At 46.2% G+C, this 24682-nt stretch overlaps 2 protein-coding genes across 2 annotated transcripts; both read left to right on the top strand.

Moving 5' to 3' along the window:
- The first annotated feature begins 7190 nt into the window (after nt 1–7190).
- LOC123125561 (uncharacterized) lies at nt 7191–10320 on the top strand. Its single transcript, XM_044546034.1, has 2 exons — nt 7191–7822; nt 10077–10320. The coding sequence occupies exon 1, from the start codon at nt 7242–7244 to the stop codon at nt 7692–7694; it is 453 nt and encodes a 150-aa protein (XP_044401969.1). The 5' UTR covers nt 7191–7241; the 3' UTR covers nt 7695–7822; nt 10077–10320.
- A 5112-nt stretch (nt 10321–15432) lies between these two features.
- On the top strand, nt 15433–24198 carry LOC123122870 (mitogen-activated protein kinase kinase kinase kinase 2). Its single transcript, XM_044543236.1, has 18 exons — nt 15433–16248; nt 16357–16445; nt 17869–17976; nt 18093–18200; nt 18399–18489; nt 18601–18653; nt 19113–19175; nt 19850–19894; nt 20007–20042; nt 20555–20610; nt 21633–21714; nt 21820–21933; nt 22011–22107; nt 22557–22707; nt 22811–23039; nt 23162–23362; nt 23454–23539; nt 23647–24198. Exons 1-18 carry the CDS (start codon nt 15489–15491, stop codon nt 23744–23746), a joined length of 2469 nt encoding a protein of 822 aa, XP_044399171.1. The 5' UTR covers nt 15433–15488; the 3' UTR covers nt 23747–24198.
- The last annotated feature ends 484 nt before the right edge of the window (nt 24199–24682 follow it).

Here is a 24682-nt window from a genome sequence, read left to right on the forward strand (position 1 = left end):
AAATGCTGGAAGCAATAACCAGACGTGTTGCACATTTTTCCATGACATATTTGGGCTCTGAATTAAATCATATAGTATTTGCATTTGGGCATTTAAATGCTATTAAATATTTTAAATGCTCAAATAATCATAAACTAAAATGTCTACTGTTGGATATATTCTAAACAATAGCCATGATTAGTTTCATGATTTTTGGAAATGCCCTGGCATTTTTAACAAAGCCCAGAACAAAATAATAAAATAGAAAACAGAAACTAAATTAGAGAAAAGAGAGGAAGAGAGTTACCTGGGCCACTTACCTGGCCAGCCCAGCCCACTGGCCTGGTGCCAGTCATCGCCTACCTCTGCCAGTAGGCAGAGGAGGGAGACAGCGCACGCGCGCGCGAGGAGCCACGCCGTCACCTGCTTGCCGCCGAGCCGCTGGACGCGTGGATGAGCTCCTCCTCGTCACCCCGCACCCCTTGGAACCCCCCTCGCTCACTGCCTCGTCCCCATCCCCTCTCTGATTCTCTCCCCTGCATCGCCCGAACGCCGCTCGCCGTCGCCGTAGCTACTGCCCTCGCCGAGCCCCGTTGCCATGTCCCACTGGTCCGCCGTCGATCACCGCTTCACCAAGCCGAAGGACGCACCCGCGGGACGCCTGAAACGACGCCACCGTCTTCGTTTCCACCGCCGGCCGCCGGAGATCCCCCTCGATGCTCTGCTCGCTCCGGTGCCTCCCCGAGCTCGCCGAGGCCACCGCTGCACCCGCTGTGAGCTTCTGTGTCGTTTCCCCCTCTCCCCTTGCTCGTTTTCTTCCTCTAACATCGATGCCCGTCGGAGCCGAGAGCTCTTCGCCGCCGGCCATGTCGCCGCCGTGGTCACCGTCACCTATAGCCGCAACTGAGCGTGTCACCGTGCTCAGCACGCCGTCAGGAGTCCCTAGCACTCACCCACTGCTCCTGCCGTGCTTCGCCACACCGAAACCGCCGAGACCCGAACTCCGGCCGCCGCAAACCTCGTCGCCGGCGCTGCTCCCGGCCACCCCAGCGCCCGCAACCGCCACCGTTGGATGCGCAACTCCGCCCTCATCCCGTAGCTGTGCTCCGCGCGCCAAACGGCGCCCCGTAGGGCAAACCCGCGGCTCGCCGCCGCGTCTGGCCTCGTCGGCGGCTAAACGTCGGTGAGTTGACCTCGTTTGACCAGGCTGACCCCCTCCCCTGAGTCAATGACAAGTGGGGCCGCCTGATAATTAACCTGGGTTTACCTTTAATTAACTCTAAATTGGTTAGTTAATTAACAATGACACTGATGTGCGGACCCCACCGTCCAGGTTTGACCTGGACCGCCCAGTTGACCTGGTGACATCGCTGTGACGTAATGCTGACGCTATAAATCATTTCCTGGATTTATTCTTATACAGAAAATTCCAGAAAATCCTATAAACTTCTAAAAATCATAGAAAATCAACCGTAACTCCAAATGAAATAATTTATATATGAAAAATGATCAGAAAAATCCAATCTATCCATCTGTACCATTTCCATGCATGTTAGAACAACTTATGACTACTGTTTAGGACAAATCATGTAAATGGCATTTGAATTTCCACATATGGAGTTTGAATTTGAATCTTTGATTCAAGCCAACTCCATTTAACTTGCTGCTAGTTGCATTAGCCCAAACCACAGCATATTGCCATGTCATAGCATGCATCATATTGTGCATTGCATTGATCGTGTTCTTCTCTGTTTGCCGGTATTTGTCCCCTCTCGGTAGACGATGTTCCGGCGTTGTGATCGTTGACACTAATGAAGACTCAATGCTATCTTCAGAAGTGCCAGGCAAGCAAAACCCCCTTGTCCATTCCGATACAATCCCACTCTCTCGCTCCTGCTCTCTTTTACTGCATTAGGACAACAACGTTTCAACTGTTACATGCTGCGGTAGTTGAACCCCTTTCCTCTGCATGACCTGTCATTGCCACAGTAAATAGATGAAACCCACTAGCATGAGTAGGAGTTGTTTGAGCCCTGATGTGCCTACTCATTCATGCTTGTTTGTCATGCCTGCTATTGCTTAGAGTTGTGTCAGGTCTGATTCATCGGGAATGAATTGGAATATGGTGAACATGTCCTACTGTTGAGAGCTAAGTGTGTGAACACGATTTGGTAAAGGTAGCGGTGAGAGGCCATGTAGGAGTACATGGTGGGTTGTCTCATTGAAACCGTCCTCAGGAACTGAGTTCTGTGTTTGTGATCCATGAACAGTTACTACCACACATTGGGCTCCGGGCGCTCCAAGCTCTCTCAACTTATTAATCAACCTGATCTCTGTCCAGGAGTTGCAACTAGTTTCTGGTGTTTGTAGGTAGTGTTAGTAGTCTACCAAGTGGCACCCGGTACAGGTGGGCTTGGGACAGACTAGGCACACGTGGCCTGGTGTACCGAGTGGCACCCGGATGGTGGGCTCGGGAACCCTGCACACATCGTTTGGGGCCGTGAGCGACACCCCGGCCGGATCTCCTTGCGGATGGAACCCGAATAGGCGATAAACCTGGACTAGAGACTTGTCTGGTTAGTCAGGTCGTGGCCGACTCCCTCGCCAGGCTTCCGCTTGAAGGTTGCCGAGGTACACGACGTGTACATGGTGGTAAGTGGCGAGAGCGTGTGTGACGAAGTACACCCCTGCAGGGTTAATATGATCTATTCGAATAGCCGTGTCCGCGGTAAAGGACTTCTGGGTTGCCTGTACAGTTCATAGACAAGTGAAAGTGGATACTCTAAAATGCGCAAGATAAGCGTGAGTGCTATGGATGGCGTTCTCATAGGGAGACGGGAGCAGATCCATAGTGGTGTATTGATATGGTGAATATGTGGACTCGTGTGCGCCACGTCAAAAGAGTTACTTGCAGTCATAGTTTAGGATAGCCACCGAGTCAAAGCTGGCTTGCTGCAGTTAAACTCCACCACCCCCTTTGTTGATACCGATGCATATGTAGATAGTTCTGATGTAAGTCTTGCTGGGTACATTTGTACTCACGTTTGCCTATTTTATGTTTTGCAGAGAGACGTCAGTCTCGCTAGTAGTTCCGTGTGGACTTCGACGTTTAGCTTGTTACCTCAGCTACGATCTTGTGCCCTCGGCAGGATCTAGTAGATAGTCAGGCTTCTCAGCCTTTTTCATTTGTAGATGTCTGTACTCAGACATGTTAAGCTTCCGCATGTGCTTTGACTTGTATGCTCTGAATGTTGGGTCATGAGACCCATGTTTGTAATATCTGGCTCTTCGGAGCCTAATGAATAAATACTCTGAGTCGTAGAGTCTTGTTGTGATGCCATGTTGTATTTGCACATATCGAGCATATTGTGTGTATGATTGAAATGCTTGGTATGTGTGGGATCCGACAACCTAGTTGTTTATCCTTGGTAGCCTCTCTTATGGGGAAATGTAGTCTTGTGCTTCCATGAGCCATAGTAGTCCGCTACAGCCCGGTTCACCGGAGTCCTGCTAGCCCAGCACTACTGCTCTGGACACTTGACTGGCCGGCATGTGTTTCATATCGTTCCTGTGTCTGTCCCTTCGGGGAAATGTCACGCGGTGACATCCGGAGTCCTTGCCTAGCCTGCTACAGCCCGGGTTCCCGGAGTCCTGTTAGCCCAGTGCTACAGCCCGGATTCGCACGCTGCTGACCGACACGTTCGATGTTGATTCATGTATGCCTGTCCCCATACGTTAGTGCCGCTTTGGGTTCACGACTAGCCATGTCGGCCCGGGTTCTCTGTCATATGGATGCTAGCGACACTATCATATACGTGAGCCAAAAGGCGCAAACGGTCCCGGGCCATGGTAAGGCGACACCCGTGGGAATACCGTGCGTGAGGCCGCAAAGTGATATGAGGTGTTACCGGCTAGATCGATGTGATTTGGAATCGGGGTCCCGACAAACCAATAGCGGAACCTGGATGCTCATATTGACTCCCACATATTCTATGAAGATCTTTATCGGTCAAACCGCATAACAACATACATTGTTCCCTTTGTCATCGGTATGTTACTTGCTCGAGATTCGATCGTCGGTATCTCAATACCTAGTTCAATCTCGTTACCGGCAAGTCTCTTTACTCGTTCCGTGATGCATCATCCCGCAACTAACTCATTAGTCACATTGCTTGCAAGGCTTATAGTGATGTGCATTACCGAGAGGGCCCAGAGATACCTCTCCGACAATCGGAGTGACAAATCCTAATATCAATCTATGCCAAATCAACAAGTACCATCAGAGACACCTGTAGAGCACATTTATAATCACCCAGTTATGTTGTGATGTTTGGTAGCACACAAAGTGTTCCTCCTGTATTCGGGAGTTGCATAATCTCATAGTCATAGGAATATGTATAAGTCATGAAGAAAGCAATTGCAACATACTAAACGATCAAGTGCTAAGCTAACGGAATGGGTCAAGTCAATCACATCATTCTCTAATGATGTGATCTCGTTAATCAAATGACAACTCATGTCTATGGCTAGGAAACTTAACCATCTTTGATTCAACGAGCTAGTCAAGTAGAGGCATACTAGTGACACTCTGTTTGTCTATGTATTCACACATGTACTAAGTTTCTGGTTAATACAATTCTAGCATGAACGATAAACATTTACCATGATATAAGGAAATATAAATAACAACTTTATTATTGCCTCTAGGGCATATTTCCTTCACCAAGACCTCCGGAGGGAGCGGCCTCCCCAGGCTGGCTCTCGAGGAGCGGAGATTCCTATGCAGGCGCCCACCTCATGAGGTTGAGGTGACGCCAGCCATGAGGACCAAGGACAGGCGGGCGCCAGCGGGCGAGAGTAGCAGGTTTCCTCTTTGGTGCTAAGGAGGCAAGTGCAGGCGCGTGGTCCCAAGAAATCAGCCAAAGGTTTCCATTATCGTGCAACAAGACCAGGACCGCCAGGACGGATGTCATCGCCGAGCCCACCATGGCGTCACGACCAGAAACTTTGCAGGCGAAGACCACCTTTCATCAAGATAGGATGTACTTCTTGTCCCCCTTCAAAATTGGCCACTGTGGGATCTCTTCCCGCCTTCGCTTGGAGGAAGAGGACCAAGACCACTATAAATATAGCTTAGCCACCACGATAGAAGGGATCCGATCCAAGGGAACCTCATTAGCTCACACTCACACGGGAACTGACCTCCTGAGGTTGTTCTTCCCTTGTACTTGTTCATCCTCAGCCCCCTATACTTGTGGGTCATTGTCGGTGTCAAAACCGGCAGATCTCGGGTAGGGGGTCCCAAGCTGTGGATTATGGATCGATGGCTAACAGGAGACAAGGGACACGATGTTTACCTAGGTTCGGGCCCTCTTAATGGAGGTAATACCCTACTTCCTGCTTGATTGATCTTGATGAATATGGAGATTACAAGAGTTGATCTACCTCAAGATCGTATGTTGTGGTCTAAAACCTAAGGGTATGATGAATAATGTCATAATCCTCTATCGACTAGCCTGGCCTCAGCTTATATAATGTACCAAAGGCCTAGGATAACAAGAGTCCTAGTCGAATACGTCAGTGGAGAGGAGTCCTTGTCTTGATCACCAAGTCTTGTGGAATCTTCCTCATGTATCTCATCGGCTCCCGAAGTGGCCCATGAGTAAACGGCCATGGGGGTCCTCGGTGCAATCCACCTAGTCCGGAGACGACGTGGTGAGTACCCCCTAGTCTAGGACACCGTCAGTAGCCCCCTGAATCGGTCTTCAAGTTGGGGACGCTCCTCGGTTCTTCCGAACTATTCTTCGTCTTCGGTCGTCGGTCTTGAAAACTGGTTCAACAAATCTTCCCATCTTCGATCTTGAGGGTTATCGAGATAAATCTGAAGATTTCACACGTCGGGTATCCGAGGAGCCCTTTAAGTCTTCGGCCTTTATCAATGCCTTGTTATTTTTATGCCACACCTCGGGTTTGAAGTTTTTCCCGGTTGGCGGTATCCCCTTTCGCGACCGAGCTCCAACACCGGATTGCATCCGAGTTATTCTTGGGCAGCCGAACTCCAATGCCGAACTGTATCCGAGCTCTAACGCCAGACCGTATCCGAGCTCCAACGCCGGACTGTATCCGGGGTGTCATAAATTACCTCATTCTTGGAAAACTTTGAAGGAGTTCAACCGAGCTTAATGCCGGAAATGCCCTCTACGGAGCCAGCCACTTGCATCTGAGCTATATGCCGAACTGCTTCCGAGGTGGTGCACCACCTCGGTCGTGGGCTGATTGTTTGCGGATTTTATTTCTGATGCATGTGAATTTATTTGTTGACAAGATGTATTGCCAGTAGCCCTCAAGGTGTCTGTCGGCCTAAAATCTGAGATGCACCCGAAGGAAAACATGAAACCGCTGATCCTAGTAGCCCCTGGGACTCCACGGCGACGGTGTAGGGGGGTGCAGCAGCTGATCCAGCGTGGCGCGGAGGCCGGCAGCGACAACCTCGTGGCTCTTAGCGACGCCAAGCCACGCCTAACACTTTGTCGTCAAGTGGACGCATGCCATGGCCGCCGCGCCCTCAAGCTCCAGCACCTGCCCCGCCTTCCCGCGCCGCGCTGCAGCCCGCGTTCCTTTGCTCCGACAGCACACGTCGCGCCGCTGCCCGCATTCCTTTCCTCCGACCGCTACCGACGCCCGCGCCGGGACCCCTCTGGCCCTCGCCACACCGGCAACCACCAAGAACCCCGCCACCTCCTCGCCTCCGCTTGCTGCTCATCGCCAGGAGGCACCGCCACCCTCCTAGGAGCCCCGTCGCCGTTGCCCTGGGACCTTCGCTCGATTACTTGGCTTCTGCGGCGTGGATGCCTGCGGCACTCCTAGGAGCCCCGTCGTCGTTCCCCTGGGACCCTCGCCCGATTACTTGGCTTCTGCGGCGTGGACGCCTGCGGCTAGTGGCGGCGCCTTCCTTGGCTTCTGCGGCGTGGACGCCGGCGCCAAGCGGCGGTGGAGTCTACATAACGTTTTCTATAAGATAAGAAGAAATATGGACGAATGACCCAGCCCAAACTGCGTTTTATTTAGGGGACAGCCCAAACTGCTTTCCTTGCACATTTCGCTTGGGCCCAAAATGCACCGTTCGGTCCACACACACATCTCGGCTCTCGCTCTCTACAATTCCCCCAGCCCACGGCACCTCTCCCCTAACCACTCCAAGCCCTCTGCCCCCCAACCAGTCCAAGGTCCAGCCCTCCCCTTGCCGTCGTCTGGAGCTCGGCATGTCTCGCGCTCGTCTTCTCGCGGCGCGGGCCTCGCCCGTCGCCGTCGCCGTCGCCCAGGCCGCCAAGGTCGCCGCCGCCTGCGCCACCGTCGGCGTCGTTGCGGAAACGGTGACCGCCATCGCTGGCAACGTCACCGAGGCCGCGCAGAAGGTGCGGCGTGCTGCCGAGTCCGTGGGCACGGCTCTGCTCGAGACCGAGCAGGCCCTCCGTGCCGTCGTCGCTGTTCTGGTTCTTGTGGTGATCGTCTGCACAGATATCTACCTGTGGGTCGCGTGGGTCGCGTCCAGGCTCGCCGACCGCGTGGTCTCCCTCTCCTCGCCGACCGCCCACTCCATCCCGGCCACACGGCCATTCGGTGAGTTCCACCGACTAGCTGTGCACGGATACATTCCTCTTCTCCCGTGCGGACATGAAACTGACGCCTCCGAACAACGGAGCTGGCGGTCCTAGCCGAGAACCAGGGCCACCGCGTCCAACATGCGCAGGCGATGCGCCGCACGAACAGCGTCGGGAGCACGGAACACCGGGGTCGCTGAACCCCGTCCCTCCCCCAACAGCCCTCGTCGCCCCCTCCCCCGGTAAGGCACTATGGCGAATTCGTCTGCTTCATGGTTCCAAATGTTTGAGCGTGCCTGCGGTGGATCCCAAATATTTTTCGTGCTTCGTTGGGTACCGTATCTGTGATATCCTTCCATATGTGTTGGATCCCGAATATCTGATTTTATTCTGGTAGTGAGTTTGTGATTATATCATGAGTTGGTTGGTTTCCTGATAGTGTTATGTTCTGGTCAGTGTTATGTTGCTCACATATGTGATTGCCTTCCATGTCTGTGGATCCCGAATCTATTTCCTTTCAGATTCGATTCTGGTAGTGAGTTTGAGATTTTAGCATCAGTTGTGGTGGTTTTGTGACATTTTCTGTGCTCATGAAACTATAGTGTCGTGTTCATTGTACTGCTCAAAACGATTATCCTGAATCTGGTTCAATTCTGGTAGAGAGATTGAGATTATAGCATGAGGTGTGGTTTATGAAACTGTTCTCTTGTCTAGATAAATGCTCTAATCGATTGCCTGTCTTCAAAATTAAGGTATGCTCAAATCGAAGTGTCATAGCCATGTTGCCATGTTGGTATGGACGGTTAGATGATCTAATGTGAATATCTGCCTGTTTCAATGCCCAAGTCCACTCTACTTTGTATTTGACCAATATCCTTTATTAGTAGTTCTTGGTTGATTGTGTGCATTGTGCTATTAATGCTTATGTCTTCTCTAGTAAGATATTTGTATGAACTAGACACATGTATTGTCAAAGTCTGAAATAAAGGTTACCTTAATCAGAGTGTAAGGCAGTGCTACAAGGTAGGAGTAATAATGATCTTCAGGCAGTGCTAATTTAGAGGTGTCATTCATACATCTGTTTTAATGATGACTCTTGCTATTTTACTGAAGAAAATGTAGATTGTTCATGTATTGGGCTATTTTCTTATTTAAGATGAAATGATTATTCCTTACTACTGTTAGGATTCTTCTCTTGGTTTATTGGCATATTCTTAATTCTAGTGTTCTCTTCTGCCTTTATTGCTATTGTTGTATCGTCCATTTACTTAGTAAATTTTATTTAATATATAATGTGCATTTATCATTCTTTGGGGTCTGAACCTTTCCATGTCTATCATGGCAAGATGTATCTATCTTAGTAAACTGATTTAGTCTTCCATAGCAGCTATTTATCATTGTTGTTATACCTGAGAAAGCTTGCTTATGCTAACCTCAGCCAGATACAATTGACAGTTTACAAAGTGGATCATCATGGTGGCATTTTTGGGTTTCTTTGCAATATAAAGTTAATAATGAGCACATTGATGGTAAATGGATTTCAAGAATTCAGAATTGAGGTTAAGACATAGGAGTACTGCCCATATGGGAGCACACTAGGTTGTTCAAATTTTCAGCGCTTTCTCTAATCATCAAAAGCACACTTAGTACATCACTCATCAAACGTTCAAAATTATAAAAGAACAGTTAATACTCACTTCATTTCTGTATGGCCTGTATTTTTTGCAATCTTCTTTTAAAATATAGGTTTCTATATGTAATTAATGATTTTTCATTCTTTTACCCCCTTTTATCTCACTCTCATCGTCATTTCTGATTATGCAAGAGAAATGCCCCACTGGAGTAGGATATTTCCCTGCAAATTTATGGTTTAAGTGACATTGTGCAGTACTACATATTATATGTACTTTCAAAAAAAAAATTATGATGTTTCATTTGGTTATCAATCAACACACTTAAGTGAGATGTGCTTTGAGGCTTGAAATTTCGAAACATTTTTGTTTTTGCTTTTATTTTGGTGCTGGATCAGAGGTTACCTAAGGGCTTAGCTTCGTGAATAGCACACTGTCATTTTTGTTCTGGTTAAACTAGCCACTACAGTGGTACTGTTTCCGACGATTTTTTTGTTCGAAGTGTCATGTTCAATTTTATTCAAGTGTGTGTTAGTAGTATCGCCACTAGAGTAGTACTACTGTTCCAGACGATTTCTTTTGTTCGAATTGTCAACGTTCAAGTTGATTCAAGTGTGCATTATTACAGGCAGTTTTAGGTTGAGCATTTGCCTTGTTTTAGTAGAATTCTCCCACTATAGTAGTATATGGAACTGTTTGGATGGTGGTCGGGAGTTGTCCCACAAAAAATTGCTGATAATGTGTGCGACAAGGAATCAAATTATCTGAATATTCGTATTTACACTTTTGTGTTTATTGGTAATTTTAGGTTGAGCAGCCTTCTATTATATATATATATAATAACTTTATCTCTGTTCACTTGCAGGCCAGAATGTGTAGATGACTAGGACAGATTGAAGGTTACAAGTGAAGACGTTTCCCAAACGGAAGCTGATGTCTGTGGTTTGTTGGAATTTCCTTATGCATTGTTGATTGGGTGATTTGAGACATGGTCGTTTGGATCTGATTCTCATGCTAAGCTTTGAGACATGACGTTTGCATCCAATGCCTTACAATATGGTTTCATGGCTCCTGTTTTGCATCACCGTAGTTCTGTACTGGAAGTTTCTTAGGAGCTGTTACTATTTTACTTTCTTTGGTTGCAACATTGGCTGTGAGCGACCACGCTTTTGGCATATAATAGCGTATGTTTCCTCACATGTTAAGGCTCTTTTGTTGTTGTATGCCCGTTCGATAGCGGAACAATATGCAGAAACCACTCAATCTTTTTTTAGACAATCTCGCGAAGTTTTTATTTAACTCCCACAATATTTATAGGGACGAAAGTAAGATCACCAGGTTGCCTAACCAAACATGATGCCACCCGAATGTAAGAGCATGCTTTACTAAATTGTGAGCCTCAATATTCGAGCTTCTATACTCATGACTAAAAAAGCAACTAGTAAAAATACTAGAACGATCTATAATTCTTGAATAATCGCACCATAACTTGTTGCGCTTCTTTGCTTGATGTCGTCGATGACAACTTTGCAATTTGAAGTAATATAGATTCTCCGCTCATAGAGATCATCCGCCGATGACTGCGCTTCCCGAACTGCGAGGGCTTCCAGTGTGGTTGGGGCAGAGATTCCTACAAAAGTGATCATCGAGGCTCCCATGTAATTTCCATGAAAATCCTGCACACAGCGGCCATAGCTCCCACCGAAGCATTCCTGTTAGGAGCAACATCAACATTAATTTTCTTCACGTTCTTTGCTGGAGCAACCCATCCGCTCTGCCTAGCCGGGGTGTTCAGCCCTCTCATTATCACCTGTAAGTCATCTATGAATGAGTTGATGAAAGCATTAGTAGCAAATGGCGTCTGGTATATATCCTCGTGAAGCACTTTTCTCTTGAGCTTCGGATAGCCCACAAGGATACACCGAGGTGAGTGAAATCTGCTTAGACTCTACATGTTGAATAACCAGCCCCTTGCATTTGGATTCACATCGAGGCTCATAGTTTCCACCAAGGATTCGGAAGATAGTGCCCACACACTCCTCGACATTGCATAGTCGAGCAGTGCGTGCCTCCATCAATCGGTCGCGCCACAAAGCGCGCACGTCGGAGTAGCCGGCATGTTCCCGTAATGCAGGAGCTCAAAAGTCGGGATGGACTCCCTTGCTAGGCGCCATAGGAACACATGGATCTTGCTTGGTTCTTGGGTGCCCCAAAGTAACGACCGCCATTGCTCTCTGCGTCAGTGTTTGAAACGTGAGCGCACGCTGAAAATTCCTCATGTTTCCCTACTCCACGCCCAAAAGTCGTTTACTCTTCTTGTACAAAGATGAATGTTTAGTATAGTTGCCGCATCACCGGAAGAGAAATCGGATCTTTTACCCCATTTTACTTCCCCATTTGATAATTGCCCCCCCCCCCTCCCTGAGAGGCTGCCGGGTGGGGCCGGGGCCACTTGTCATTGAGACAAGGCTGTGGCAAATCATCAAATCCCCCATGTAAAGTGGGGCAAATGATCTAATTCCCCATCACTGGAAATAAAAACTGTCCTCACTGAATCTAATGATGCTGGAGGTGCTAGCATGTCACAAAAGTCGAGTAGTGAGTCTCGGGCATTCGTAGCCTAAGGATTGGGCTTTGTGCCCATTGGTAGTCCACAACATAAGGACTCGATATTCATGAATGATATTCGAAATTTGTAAATGTCCTTTATACTTTCAATCTTTTTGAAAAAAACATGAACATTTTTTTAAATTGTGCAACAGATTTTCAAATTCACGAATATTTTTTGGTACTTGAAACATTTTTCTTATCCATGATTTAAAAAGCAAACAGTTTAAAAAATTGTGACGTTTTTTAATCAAATATATGATTTTTTTAGTTGTCTAATATTTTTTGAAGTATATAAACTCAGTAATGAAAATATCTTTAAATAAATAATAAAACCGAAACAGCAGAGGTATCTCTCATTCAGATGTCCAAACTATGAGCACCATGATTAATGAGTAGTTTCAATCTGTGTTTTCAGCGGACCCTAATTTGGATGCCTCGGCAGTGCTGGAATTAATCATTTTCTGATGTTGAGATTATTGCTGCTCTGTTCCAAACTGGTCCCTTGAAGGCCCGTGGGCCGGATGGCTTCCCAGCCCGGTTTTTTCAACGTAACTGGGACACATTGAAAGTGAGTGTCATTGCCTTTGTTAAAGATTTTTTTTTTTGTAAGGAAACACAGTACAAAACAAACAAAATCGCCCTACGATCAACCAAGAATAATATGAAGATGCATATAAGGATTAGGTCAATGATCGCTACCAACTCCAGAGTGCAGTGATAATAAACGAGTTGTGTAGATCGTACTTGGAGTCCCTTGAACCGTTGATGGTGATCTCGTGAACCGCCCTCGAACGATCCCTCGAATGGAAGACCGAAAGCACGGCCTCTCTACTTGGTTGCAAGTGTACGGTCTTCAAGATCCAGCAGTACTTCGCCGTCCAAAGCTAACCGTCGCCAGAGAATCAGAGGGAAGAGATTAGAACCACACTAAGATTCTAATTATGAGGATTCAAGTAACTAGGTCTAGCTCTAATTAGTCAACTATGGCCAATTAGAATTAGAACTAGATTAACTAGAGTATAGGTTAGAGGGGAAGAGGAGGGCTGCCACCAAGGAGGGAAATGCCCTCCTTGGTGCGCCGGCCAGGGGGCTTGGATTCAGCCCCCCCCGCCGCCCTTTCCTTGTGGCCCAAGTTGCCTTTCACCTCTTGGCCTTTTAAGGCCGTTGATATTTAATTAAATATAAAATCCTTCTAATAATTACTAAAGCCTTTTATATATAATTTAACATCACCGAAAACATTTTCCACCTATATAATATTTATCAGGAATACCCGGTATTGCCCGATAAACTCCGAAACCCTTCCGGTGACCCCGATACGCTTCCGGTTCCTCTCAGAACTATTCTGAATAATAATGAAACAATTCCATAAATAAATCCTCGATACTCTCAACCTACTAACACTCGGAAGATCGTGATTACCTTAAGCTTGTGATCCTATAGGTTCGTAAATCATAGACATGAACGAAACCCCTTCATTCAATGACCAATAGCGGAACAGTGGACGTCCATATCGATCCCTATGATTGCATGAATGACATTCGAGTGAACCCTTGGTTATCATGTGATGTTCCCTTTGCTTCGCGATACTTTACAAAACCCGAAGAGCATCGGTATCCTCCCGGGTCATCCACATGCTCGCTATACCGTCACCCTCGTTACCGGTTTTGTTCTTCTTTCTCATTGAAGTGTTTCGGCATCCCCAGCTCTCATGGTTGATGGTGATTCTTGATCTTCCTCCCTAGCAAAGTCGTCAAAAAGTGTATTTGCACATGAACACATCACCGTGTACCTCCGTCCTCAAGAGCAGTATGCATGACACGTCGCTAAAGGAGCCTCGCCGGGAGCACGCTACGCAACACACACTGACAAGAAAAAATGTAGAATCGGAACCCACATTCCTGGGAGGGACCCTGTCAGGGAGTGCGGTGGCTATGGGCTGCCCTAGAGCCTCGAGGATCGTTGCGCTTCAACACGGAGAATGAACGAAGAACGAGAAAGAAAGAACAACGAAGAGATGTAAAAACTAGGGTAAGAAATAGTAGATGCGTTGCGATTGTGTGTTGTTATTCAATCGACCGTCACCACTTATCATGTATGAAGTAGGAGTAGCTCTCTTGCACTGGTCTTGCATGTTGCATATGACCTCAGATGAAATGGTCCCAAAAGCAAACTTTTTCATCTTGAAAAACCCGAATTCTTATGTTGAACACTTTTCCATCAAAGGTCATCTTTGAGGATGAATCTGAACCCGCGAATCTATAAAAAATATTGGAATTCCAGTTTTCTGCGCACAAATTGTGCAAACTTTCTGTTTAACCCGAAACCTCGCCCGAAGTTTTGCCCAAAACTTTGAACATTAAATATGTATAAAGTAGCTTCCTTTAGCTGCCCGTGAAGTCACATACGACCTCGGATCGAGATGACCCCAAAAGCAAACTATCCTGTTGTACACTTTTCCATTGGATTTCATATTGGGGAATAACCTTGGACCGCAAAATCACAACACACTCTTTTGACTCGAGATTGTATACAAGCTCGGATGAAGATGACCCAAACATCAAAGTTGTTCACTTCGACGGAGATTTCTTATATTGATGAATACTTTTCATTTGAGGCCATATTAAATATGTTTTCTGTCATGCTAAACTGATGTCAACAAACCGGTTCATGTCACGCTGAGACATGGGGGCGCCATAAATAGGGATTTCCTTGGATTACTTTGTAAGAGCATCTCTAGCAGACCCCTTAAAAACCGCAAACTGTAAAACTGAGACGAGTAAAAAAAAATGCATTTTAAGGGTTCATTTTAGCTACGGTCGAACAGATACTGTAAAACAAACAGCAAAACTGGGAAAAGAGCTCCTTCCTCCAGTCCGGCCGCTGCCGCCCCTTCCCCCAGCTGGCCGCGCCCAACCCCGTCGGCCACGCCCCGTCGCCTGCCGGCCGTGCCCCGTCGCCCGTCGGTCGCGCCCCATCACCACGTCGGCCGCGCCCCGCCTCGTCGGCCACGCCCCGTCGCCTCCGCTGTCCGCGCCTTGCTCTATTGCCAGCTGCGCCGGTCGAGCCGTGCCCCTTTGCTTGCCGCGCCGGGAGGATTCTAGCGGCCAGGCTAAGGTCATGGGAGGCTACGACGATGTCGAGCTCGGCCAATTCAAACCGGCGGCGATCGATTGCGGCGTCTAGCGGCCTTTTCCTGTGTGCGGTGATGAATTCCGGTGAGTTTAGGGCGGATATCGGCGAACTCTGCGGCGACGTGTTTGCTCCAACGAGGTTTGACCGGTATACGGGGCCCCCTAGATTCGGTCTTCCAACCTCCAAACATAAGGGTTTCGGGTGTGCATTTTCGGTGGCCCTTAAAAAATTTATGGGTTGGACCACTTTTACGGTTTCTGTTCTGGACATTTTTTTTGACCAAAACTGTAAAACGCAAAAATTATAAGTGTTTGACCACTTATACGGGTCTGCTAGAGACGAGGGGAAGACAGCCGGGTCACGAAAAAAAAAAGAAGACAGGCCGACTATGGCCTGTGTACTGGGCCTAATGTGGTGACCCACTCAAGCTCAGCCCATACTGCCAGATTCGAGTGAACTGGCTCCAACTAAGCTGATTCCCCATTCCCCGACGAGCGAGCACCTTCCCCGTCCTCCGCCCCACCTCCCTCCCATGGCCTTCTCCCCGCGCTCGCCGTGGTCGCGCTCCAAAAAGCCCGACATCTACTCCACCGTCGTGGTCCACGACGACGAGGACGACGCCCGCGGCGGCGACGCCCGCGCGGAGGATGACGACGACGACGACCCCTCCGCGCTGCCCCCGCTCCTCCAGCGCCTCCCCAAGGACTTCGGCGGCGCGTCCTTCGACGACGACGACGACCCCTACTCCTCGGACCTCGACGACGCCTCGCTCTCCGCCACCGTCGTTATCAAGCGCGGCGCCCCCGCCTCCACATCGTCCTCCTCCCGATCCCCGTTCCTGGATCTGCGCCGCTCCAGCCCCCGCGCCGCCGAGGCCGACCCGTTCTCCACCTTCGTCGTCCACGGCACCGCGCGCTCCGGCGGCGCCTCCAGCCCGCGGGAGTCCGTCTCCGGCACGTTTATACGCCACTCGGGTGGCCCCCCCAGCCCCCGCGAGTCCGTCTCCGGCACATTCATCCGCCACACCCGTGGCTCCTCCAGCCCCCACGAGTCGTTCTCCGGCACGTTCATTCACCACACCAGCGGCGCCTCCAGTCCACGCGACTCCGCCTCCGGTGCTGGGTTTGGGTCCTCATTCATAACCCCTTCGGCCGGGCAGGCGGAGGAGGACCGGCAGCCATCACTTCTGATGCAGCAGCAGCAATCAAGGCGGAAGGCATCAATGAGCTCTGTCCCAGATAGTGTTACTAGGGAGGATCCTTCAACCAAGTATGAGCTGCTCCATGAGCTCGGTGCGCCTCTTGTTCTGAAATTAATATCCCCTTTTCTGTATGCACAATAATGCTTCCACATACTTTTTGAGGTATTTGCATGACAAACAATTCAATTGGGCAATGCAGGGAAAGGTTCATATGGTGCAGTGTACAAGGCGAGGGATCTCAGAACGCAGGAGCTTGTAGCTGTCAAGATCATCTCCTTAACAGAAGGGGTCGGTTTCTTTGTTGATACTATTCTGTTAAGGTTGCAAAGATCATCATTATCAGTTAGCAAGCATGTCCAACCGACATCACCATATGTTCATTTATAATTTATATGAAATGAAAAGCTCAAATCAAACATGCTGTCTAATCCTTTGAAGACGAGTAGACAAAAATGCATGCTTATATGCACCACATCTCTTCTCAAATGTTACCTGTTGTTAGATTGCAATCCCGGGCCTGAATACTCATCCATGTAACATATAACCACAAACATCCAGAACTTTCTAGAATGAAATGGTAGAAGATTACATTGGTAATCGATCTGTCCTTGTTACTTTGATGAACGTTGGAGGATGGCACTGGAGTATGACAAGGATGAGAAAACCTAGATCTTTCATCAACTCTTTGACACACCAAAAACATGACAGAACTTCACTCATCCATCTTGTCAAAGCTTTCAATAAGACACTCATCATAGTTAATAATTTCAAAAGACTTTGGGTTTAGTGTTAGGCAACTCCACAATAGGAATGGTAATTGGTGTTACCAAAAGCATGGTACATCTTTAGTGTTGAATCCTTATTAAATCACTGCACTAATTGAAAACAACGTTTCTGTTTCTGCTCATGCCACATATTATCTTGTTAATCTATATTTGTATAAAATAATATTTTAAGTATTAGCACAGTAACAAACTGCGAGGATGGGAACACAAACATTTAACAGACAAAGTTTTCTAGTATTTGCTTTTACAATGTTTCCACTTTCGCCCAGTCTCTACAAAAATAAACCCCGTCCCACCCCACTTACATATTTGACGTGAACATACGATCAAGCATTTAATTCGCATGATTGAGATTTCGGGAATGCTAATGAAGGTACCCTGTGAAGCGGTCACGCGTCATTAGCATCCAAATTACGAATGGTTGTCACCATATATTTATCATGGCGAGTTCTTTTAAACTAGACCCATTTGGATATGTTTGAATGAAAATTTTCCCTATGACATTTTTCTAGCGGATCTAATTTCTTAAGGTGCCATGATTATGCACAGAAGGAACCATGGGTCAGCACAACGGCACTACTTTGACCTATGCTCCTCTTTCATTATCAATTATAAAAATAGACGCAGAAGGCGCCATAGCTTGATGCTGCTGGTAGCAGGCGCTACACCGAATGTCGCCTTGAACTAAAAATACAAGGAAAAGACTGAGAAGCCAGGAAAATGAAAGAAAACCAGCAAACCAGAAAAATGGAAGAAAACAACAAACCTGTAAAACCAGAGGCGAGTGTGTGGTTTCCTTCCTTGGGGCACGTGTAGTGCGGGTAGCGTGCCCACGCAGTCACTCCGCTCCTTAGTTGCTTGCTTGAAAGTTTACACTCATAAAATGAAATGTGTCTATTTTCTGAGCCTTCATTATTTGTCATCAGGAAGAAGGATATGAAGATATACGGGGAGAAATTGAGATGCTACAGCAGTGCAGCCATCCAAATGTTGTGCGCTACTTTGGGAGTTATCAAGGAGAAGAATACCTTTGGGTATACCCCAATATCCTTTTTTTATTAACGTTGCATAATAAATGTAGTATTCTATTTTGGCAATATGTCTCTAGTCAACTCATTAAACTGTGGTTGATGTGAGCTTCTACATGCAGATAGTTATGGAGTATTGTGGTGGTGGAAGTGTTGCTGACTTGATAGGCATTACAGAGGAGCCTCTTGACGAACCGCAAATAGCTTATATATGTCGAGAAACATTAAAGGTTTCTATTTTCTTCTGACACACATGCACACAGTCTTAAATTGCTACTTATATTGCATTACATGTTTGTTATAATACCTAATTAGGCTAGAACTAGGAAGCATGCTACAGTTAGCCTCTAGAGAGATAGAAAACCTCAGCTGCCCTGTGGTGTTTATCTTCAGATGTTTTACTTTTACTTGCATATTTTCTGCTGTAGGGTCTTGCTTACTTGCACACAATTTTCAAAGTTCATAGAGATATTAAGGGTGGCAACATTCTACTGACTGATCAAGGCGAGGTGAAGTTGGGTAAGTACAGTTGTTACCTGGTATGCTTTAATTTCACTTGCTAGTAATTATTTGTATATGCTTTTGCTTGCAAATTCGGCATGGTATCTTATTGGATGATGTTTGGAACAGGCGATTTTGGTGTTGCTGCCCAACTAACAAGAACCATGTCAAAGCGCAACACGGTATTATTTCCAAACATGTTTGTTGTTGCTATTTTATATATCCTTAAGACAGATAGAAGTCTTTCATCGTACTTGACCTGTTGACCATAAGAATCCCCATATTTTCATTGTTATTGATTAGTATGGTAAATTGATGGGAAGTTTGACCATAAGTTTCTGTTAGACAAGTATTACATGTATCTGTTTCTATTTGGTACTGCCTATGTTGGCATATACCAGCTTGCTTGTCACTATTGCTAACAAAGTAATCTAGTTCGCATAAACAGATATCTGAAAAAGGTGTCCAAGTTGATGGCAAAATAACTCCCTTAGCACAGAACATCGTTTTACTAACTAAACTTAGCCTGGAATGTCATATCCAGACAAAAACTTTGTTGCGTCATTGTCCTTGAAGCACAAGTTTGTATTGGCAACCATGATAACTTTCATAATCTGGTGCATCATGTTTATGTCTTTCAGTTCATCGGTACTCCACACTGGATGGCGCCAGAGGTCATTCAAGAAAGTCGTTATGATGGGAAGGTTACATCTCCCTCCCTCTCTCCTTCCTCCCTCTGTCTTAAAGCAATATTTCTGGTGCGGTAAGGCTAGATTAAAGCAATATCTATGGATTTTGCGTTAGGGCTATTCTGTATAATCATTACTGAGTAGGAATTTGTTAAAGTTTGGTATAATTTTACCCTGCAAAAATAGAAGTTTGGCATCATTTTAGTGTAAAATTTTGTTGAACTATTTGAGATGAAAGCTAAACCTGTAGCTCTGTCGGCATAGAAGGTACTCAGTATCAAGTATTATGTAAAAGGGCAGCCCGGTGCACGTAGCTCCCGCTTGCGCAGGGTCCGGGTAAGGGTCCGACCACTTTGGGTCTATTGTATGCAGCCTTTCCCTACATTTCTGCAAGAGGCTGTTTCCAGGACTCGAATCCGTGACCTCATGGTCACAAGGCAACAGCTTTACCGCTGGGCCAAGGCTCCCCTTCAGTATCAAGTATTCTGTATTTGAATAAAAAGCTAAAGAACCCCTATCCAAACATACAAGTCTTCTCTTTTGTTCATCTCTTGGTAGTTCCTGAAGTAACGATTTTCTGACCTGACAGTGCTACAAAAGATACAAATTTATAGCATCGAGAAAACATCTGACAGTTGGATTTTCTGTGCAACTTATCTTCCTGATATGTCAGTGTTGTCTATTTCCAGGTAGATGTTTGGGCTCTTGGTGTGTCTGCAATAGAGATGGCAGAGGTAGAAAATGTTCTTTGGTTCTTCCTTTTGTAACTGTACAGTTATGTTTTTTATGCCCTTTTTTGTGATGCATCTATCAGTTAACATTTTCTTTTGGTGTCTCTGACTGTAGGGCATGCCACCGAGATCCACTGTGCATCCAATGAGAGTAAGTGCATGGCTTCTTGATTCCATTTACTATTTAGTATCTCTAAAGTAGGATTGACTATGGATTCGAGCCATCGCACATGGTTTCATAAAATCTGTACGATTTTCCCGATCTAAATCGAGCAGGTCGACATTTTGGGCTATCCGGACACGTACTTCGAGAAATGGTTTATGAGTGTTTGTTACCGAAGCTACTTTACCTTTGATACACTGTACCTTGAATCCCTTTACATTTTCGCCCATCTTGGTTTCTGAATTAGGTTTTCCTGGTAGCAGTTCTTTTCATATATATTTTCTTCAATCACGCTCTGTAAATTGTTTTTCTCCCTTGACCTAGTTTGTAGTAGGATCACTAACGTCGATATATTTTTGATATTGTTGTTGGTTCCTGGTGTGTCTGCTTCCGCACTTTATTTAGTCAATATCGGATGTAGCTGCCTTTTATTGGTGTGTATGTGTGCCATCCTCACTTGGCTTGATCCATTAGCTAATCGTATCCCTGTCCCCCTTCAGGTGATCTTCATGATATCTAGTGAACCTGCACCGATGCTGGAGGATAAGGAGAAGTGGTGAGTGGCTTCTAATATACCTTGCAACTTTTCGACTTCTCTGAGTAATGGAAAACTAAACTGGACCGCTTGTAAGATAATCAATTGTTGATTACCTCAGACATAGGGTTTTAGGCCCAGGTTTCCTTTAATCTACCAAGAAATTCCGAGAACGCCATCTGAGATTCATACTACTTTTGTTTGTAAACGAAGTGTTCTTTTTTTTGTTGGGAGATATTGACATGGCTAGTTCTTGGCTAATCCCTGGATGAGGTGTAGCTATCGTTGACGTAGGATGCAGTTTGTCCTGTACCAAACTTGATACTGTAAATTCTGTAATAATCTGGCTATAAATCGACATGCATGTTACCGGCTACTAATGCATTACCGGTCTTCAAAACCAATGCAAGATCAGTTGTGATGCTTAGGCCTTGTACAATGCTAGATGCTTAGAGAGGTGCTTAGAAAAATAAACCGGGTTTTTCTGAAGCACCAGTGCCTATTTCTACAGGAGAGGCGCCTAACTAAGCATCTACCCTCTACAAATAAGCACCGGTGCTTAAAGAAACACTGGTTTATTTCTCTAAGCACCTTCCCTAATCGCCTTGCATTGTACAAGGCCTTAGTTGTGTTAGTTATACAAGCAAGACACGGAACGTCAACAGTAGCCGTCATTTCTTCTTCTTGTTTATTTATTCCTCTATCAGATTATCACTCTTGTAATATGGAAAAGGTGGCAATGACATATTTTAGCCCTGACCTGTTAACATCTCGTGGGTTTTCAAACACTAAGTCCCAAACATATGTCAGATTGTGAACTAGCTTAGAGCATGAAGAAATTATAGATTTATTCTATAAGAGGGAATCACAATGCTATTTTCTTTAGTTTAGTTTATTGTTTTGCCAATCCACCACTTCCTGCTAATACTGATCTATTAAGTTGTGTCATTTAGTCAAGCCACACAAAATTTTTGAGCTTAATCCAATGAAGTGCTCGAGTTTTAAACACCGGTTGGTCTAAGCTCTTGTATCCTACCCTCCAGGTCTCTTCTCTTTCATGATTTTATTGCCAAGTGCCTAACAAAGGATGCAAGACTCCGGCCTCCTGCAATTGAGATGCTGAAGGTACTTCTTTAGTGCTCAGGGATAACTTTGTGAGGCATCTTTATGATTTTTTATTTCTATATTTATTTATTTGTGTTGTTCTCATTTTTTAAAATTGTCCTGCAGCACAAATTTATTGAGAAGTGCAACACTGGAGCTTCAAAAATGTTGGCAAAGATCAAGGAAGCAAAAATCATCAGAGAAACAGCTGCACAAAACCAGCTGCCTGACTCTGACGATGTAAAACAATCTCTTCTATTGTTATGTGTATGTACGTTGGTTTGGTCATTATGATATTCCGACTTTGGTATCTACAGGCAATGGATGCAACTGTTCGAATTAATGAAGATTATGGAGAAACTGTTCCGACAAACTCTCAGTCAACTCATGAAACAAAAAATGATGGTTCGGGAGGTAATGATAACTGTGCAAGCATAGATCATGGGCATGTTCCACACTCAATGCATCCATTTCACCAAGTACCAGATTTGCTGTTATCCTGTCACTGTTTCCTCGTCATGTTGTCTTTTGAGTTTATTTGTTGGTTCTGTTCTGCCACTAGGTATGCTAATGATAAATAGTGACCTGATCCATGATGTGTAGCGTGTAGGCTTTTAAGTTTTAACTATTAGTTTTGTGAGCATACATGAGTTGAACATGATACAGCTCTGGTGGTGACCTGCTGGTATCGTTTCATGTATCTAGTGTTGAGGTGGCTTCTTATAATGCTTTTCGTGGTAATTCTGGTGGGCAGGATTTTAGTTGTTTCTCAGATGGGACGCTTCAAAGTATAGCGTTGTTTAGTATTTTGTTGTCTTGTGTGCTATGCATCTGAAACCAGCATTTAACTTCTCTGTTAATAGGCGATTTTGGCACAATGATAGTCCATCCTGAAGATGGCGATGAAGCGGCCGAATCATCTATTTTCCCAAGAACAGAGTTCATACCGGGCCTTGGTAGCATCAACTCTTTCACACATGATCCAAAGAGGGCTGAGCTTATTTCAAAATTTTGGTACGAGATTTTCTCGTGTACAGCTGTCATTCCTAGAAAGCAAAACAAAACAAGCAAAACCTATCTCTCGCCAGAAAGATTCTTATGTATGCTATTTTGATAGGGCGGAGAGCACAGCTGATAGTGATGCCAGTAAAGAGCGGGACTTGTATGGACTTCCCGACATCCAAGAACCCAAAACAATGCCACGTTCAACTGGAACAGTTAAGCAGCACAAGGGCGCAGAAGGGACTGTGCTGCGCCATGATATCACTGCATCACCGGGTGTTGCTAGCACAATGAACAAATTAAGCAGCAGCCCAAGCCGTAAAGCATTTTCGGTTCAGGATAAGGTATGCGCTTTGCGGTCAAATAATTTTCTATATGACTCTTTATTACGTCAGATAATTGTTGCAATTGCATGCTTCCCCGTTTGACCCCACTCCTAAAAGTGTCAACAAAATTCCTTTTGTAGCTCTGGTCAATCTATGCCGCCGGAAACACAGTGCCTATTCCATTTCTGAAGGCGATTGACATTTCACCGCTAGCTCTAGTATCGGATAGCGTAGCGGGCAATGGCCCTGCTGGTTCAAGCACAACTGATGCCTTGGAGGCAGTCAGGGAGCTTTTCAGTGGCGATGGGCAGGCAAAGAAAGGGCGCAAAGGGCAAAATGAGGTATGCTGTAGACTGTTCCGTTCATCAGTTGCAAAGCGACACTATTTCTCATGCCCAGATGTGTGTCTGATACTGGATTTGATTTCGCTAGGCCCCTCTTCCTCCTGGTGTGCACGACAGGTTGACGACAAGCCCTACATTGATGAACCTGGCCCAGGCTCTCGCTTACCATAAGACGTGAGTTGTTTGAACTGTTTTTTTTTGTTAGAGCTTTCCTTTATGCCATGATTGAAGGGACGATTCCATCATATGAAAATGTCTGCTTGGTTCTATAAATACTGCAGGTGCTACGAGGACATGCCTCTTCAAGATTCACAAGCGACAGAAGAGCAGCAGACGATACAGAACCTTTGTGATACGCTTCGGACCATACTGAGGTTGTAGACATCCATGAGTGACGACTACATACATCTCTGGAAGGATTCGGCACGCCATGGTCCTGCGTGGAGGCAAGGGCTGACCTTGGCCTTGACCTTTTCATGGCGGGCATTGCGATTTGGCTCAGCCTGGGGTCGTGTGGGATCAAAAGCATGGTGCAGGCTGCAGGTCTGACGCTGGTGGAACGTATGACCAGTTTTCTGAATTTATAGACGCTGGGTGGGTGGGTGGCTGGGTGGAAGTTGGATGGAATTCTTTGTGCTGCGGAGATGGGAAATTTTGCCTTGTGTTTATAGCCTCTAGGTCTTTTTCAGTGGTCGGTGCAATGTACAGATTGTGTAGCTAAGTTTTGGTAAGCAATTTTGTGGCGCAAATGGCGATTGGAACTTGTATTTTCAGCATATGCAATTGTTCTCCCCCTCGAAATAAAGAGGACGAGTAATAATTAGTTAATCAGCCGTCCGTTTGGTGGCAGATAAACATTTACTACCTCTGTAAGCTTTGATAAGACGTTTTAGATCACTATAAAACGTTTTTATAAAAGTTTGCAGAGGGAGTAGAACGAAAGGCACGGTTCGTGCTGTCACACTGTATGACAGCTCCAGATGAGGGATGGTTCGAACTGTTTTCTCGTCTACTGGATCTTGAAAGGCATGGTCCGCGGACCTTGGTGGCACGAGTGTGCCCGTTGGCGCTTCCGACGGACGTGGAGCACTTGCTGCCCGTCCTTGTCCTTTCTCCTTTGGTTAAGGTTTGGGTGTGGAGAGTAGACCCGAGAGACCAAGTCGGAGACCACGAAAGGCATGGTCCTTGCTGGCACGAGTGTGCCCGTTGGTCCTTGTGACGGACGACGTGGAAGAGCTGCTGCCCGTCACTGTCCTTTCTCCTCCTTTGATTAAGGGAGAGGGTTCGGAATACTGGGCTGGGGGTGGAGACTCACAG

This window comes from Triticum aestivum, chromosome 5D (assembly GCF_018294505.1).
Source record: "Triticum aestivum cultivar Chinese Spring chromosome 5D, IWGSC CS RefSeq v2.1, whole genome shotgun sequence".
Lineage (NCBI taxonomy): Eukaryota > Viridiplantae > Streptophyta > Magnoliopsida > Poales > Poaceae > Triticum > Triticum aestivum.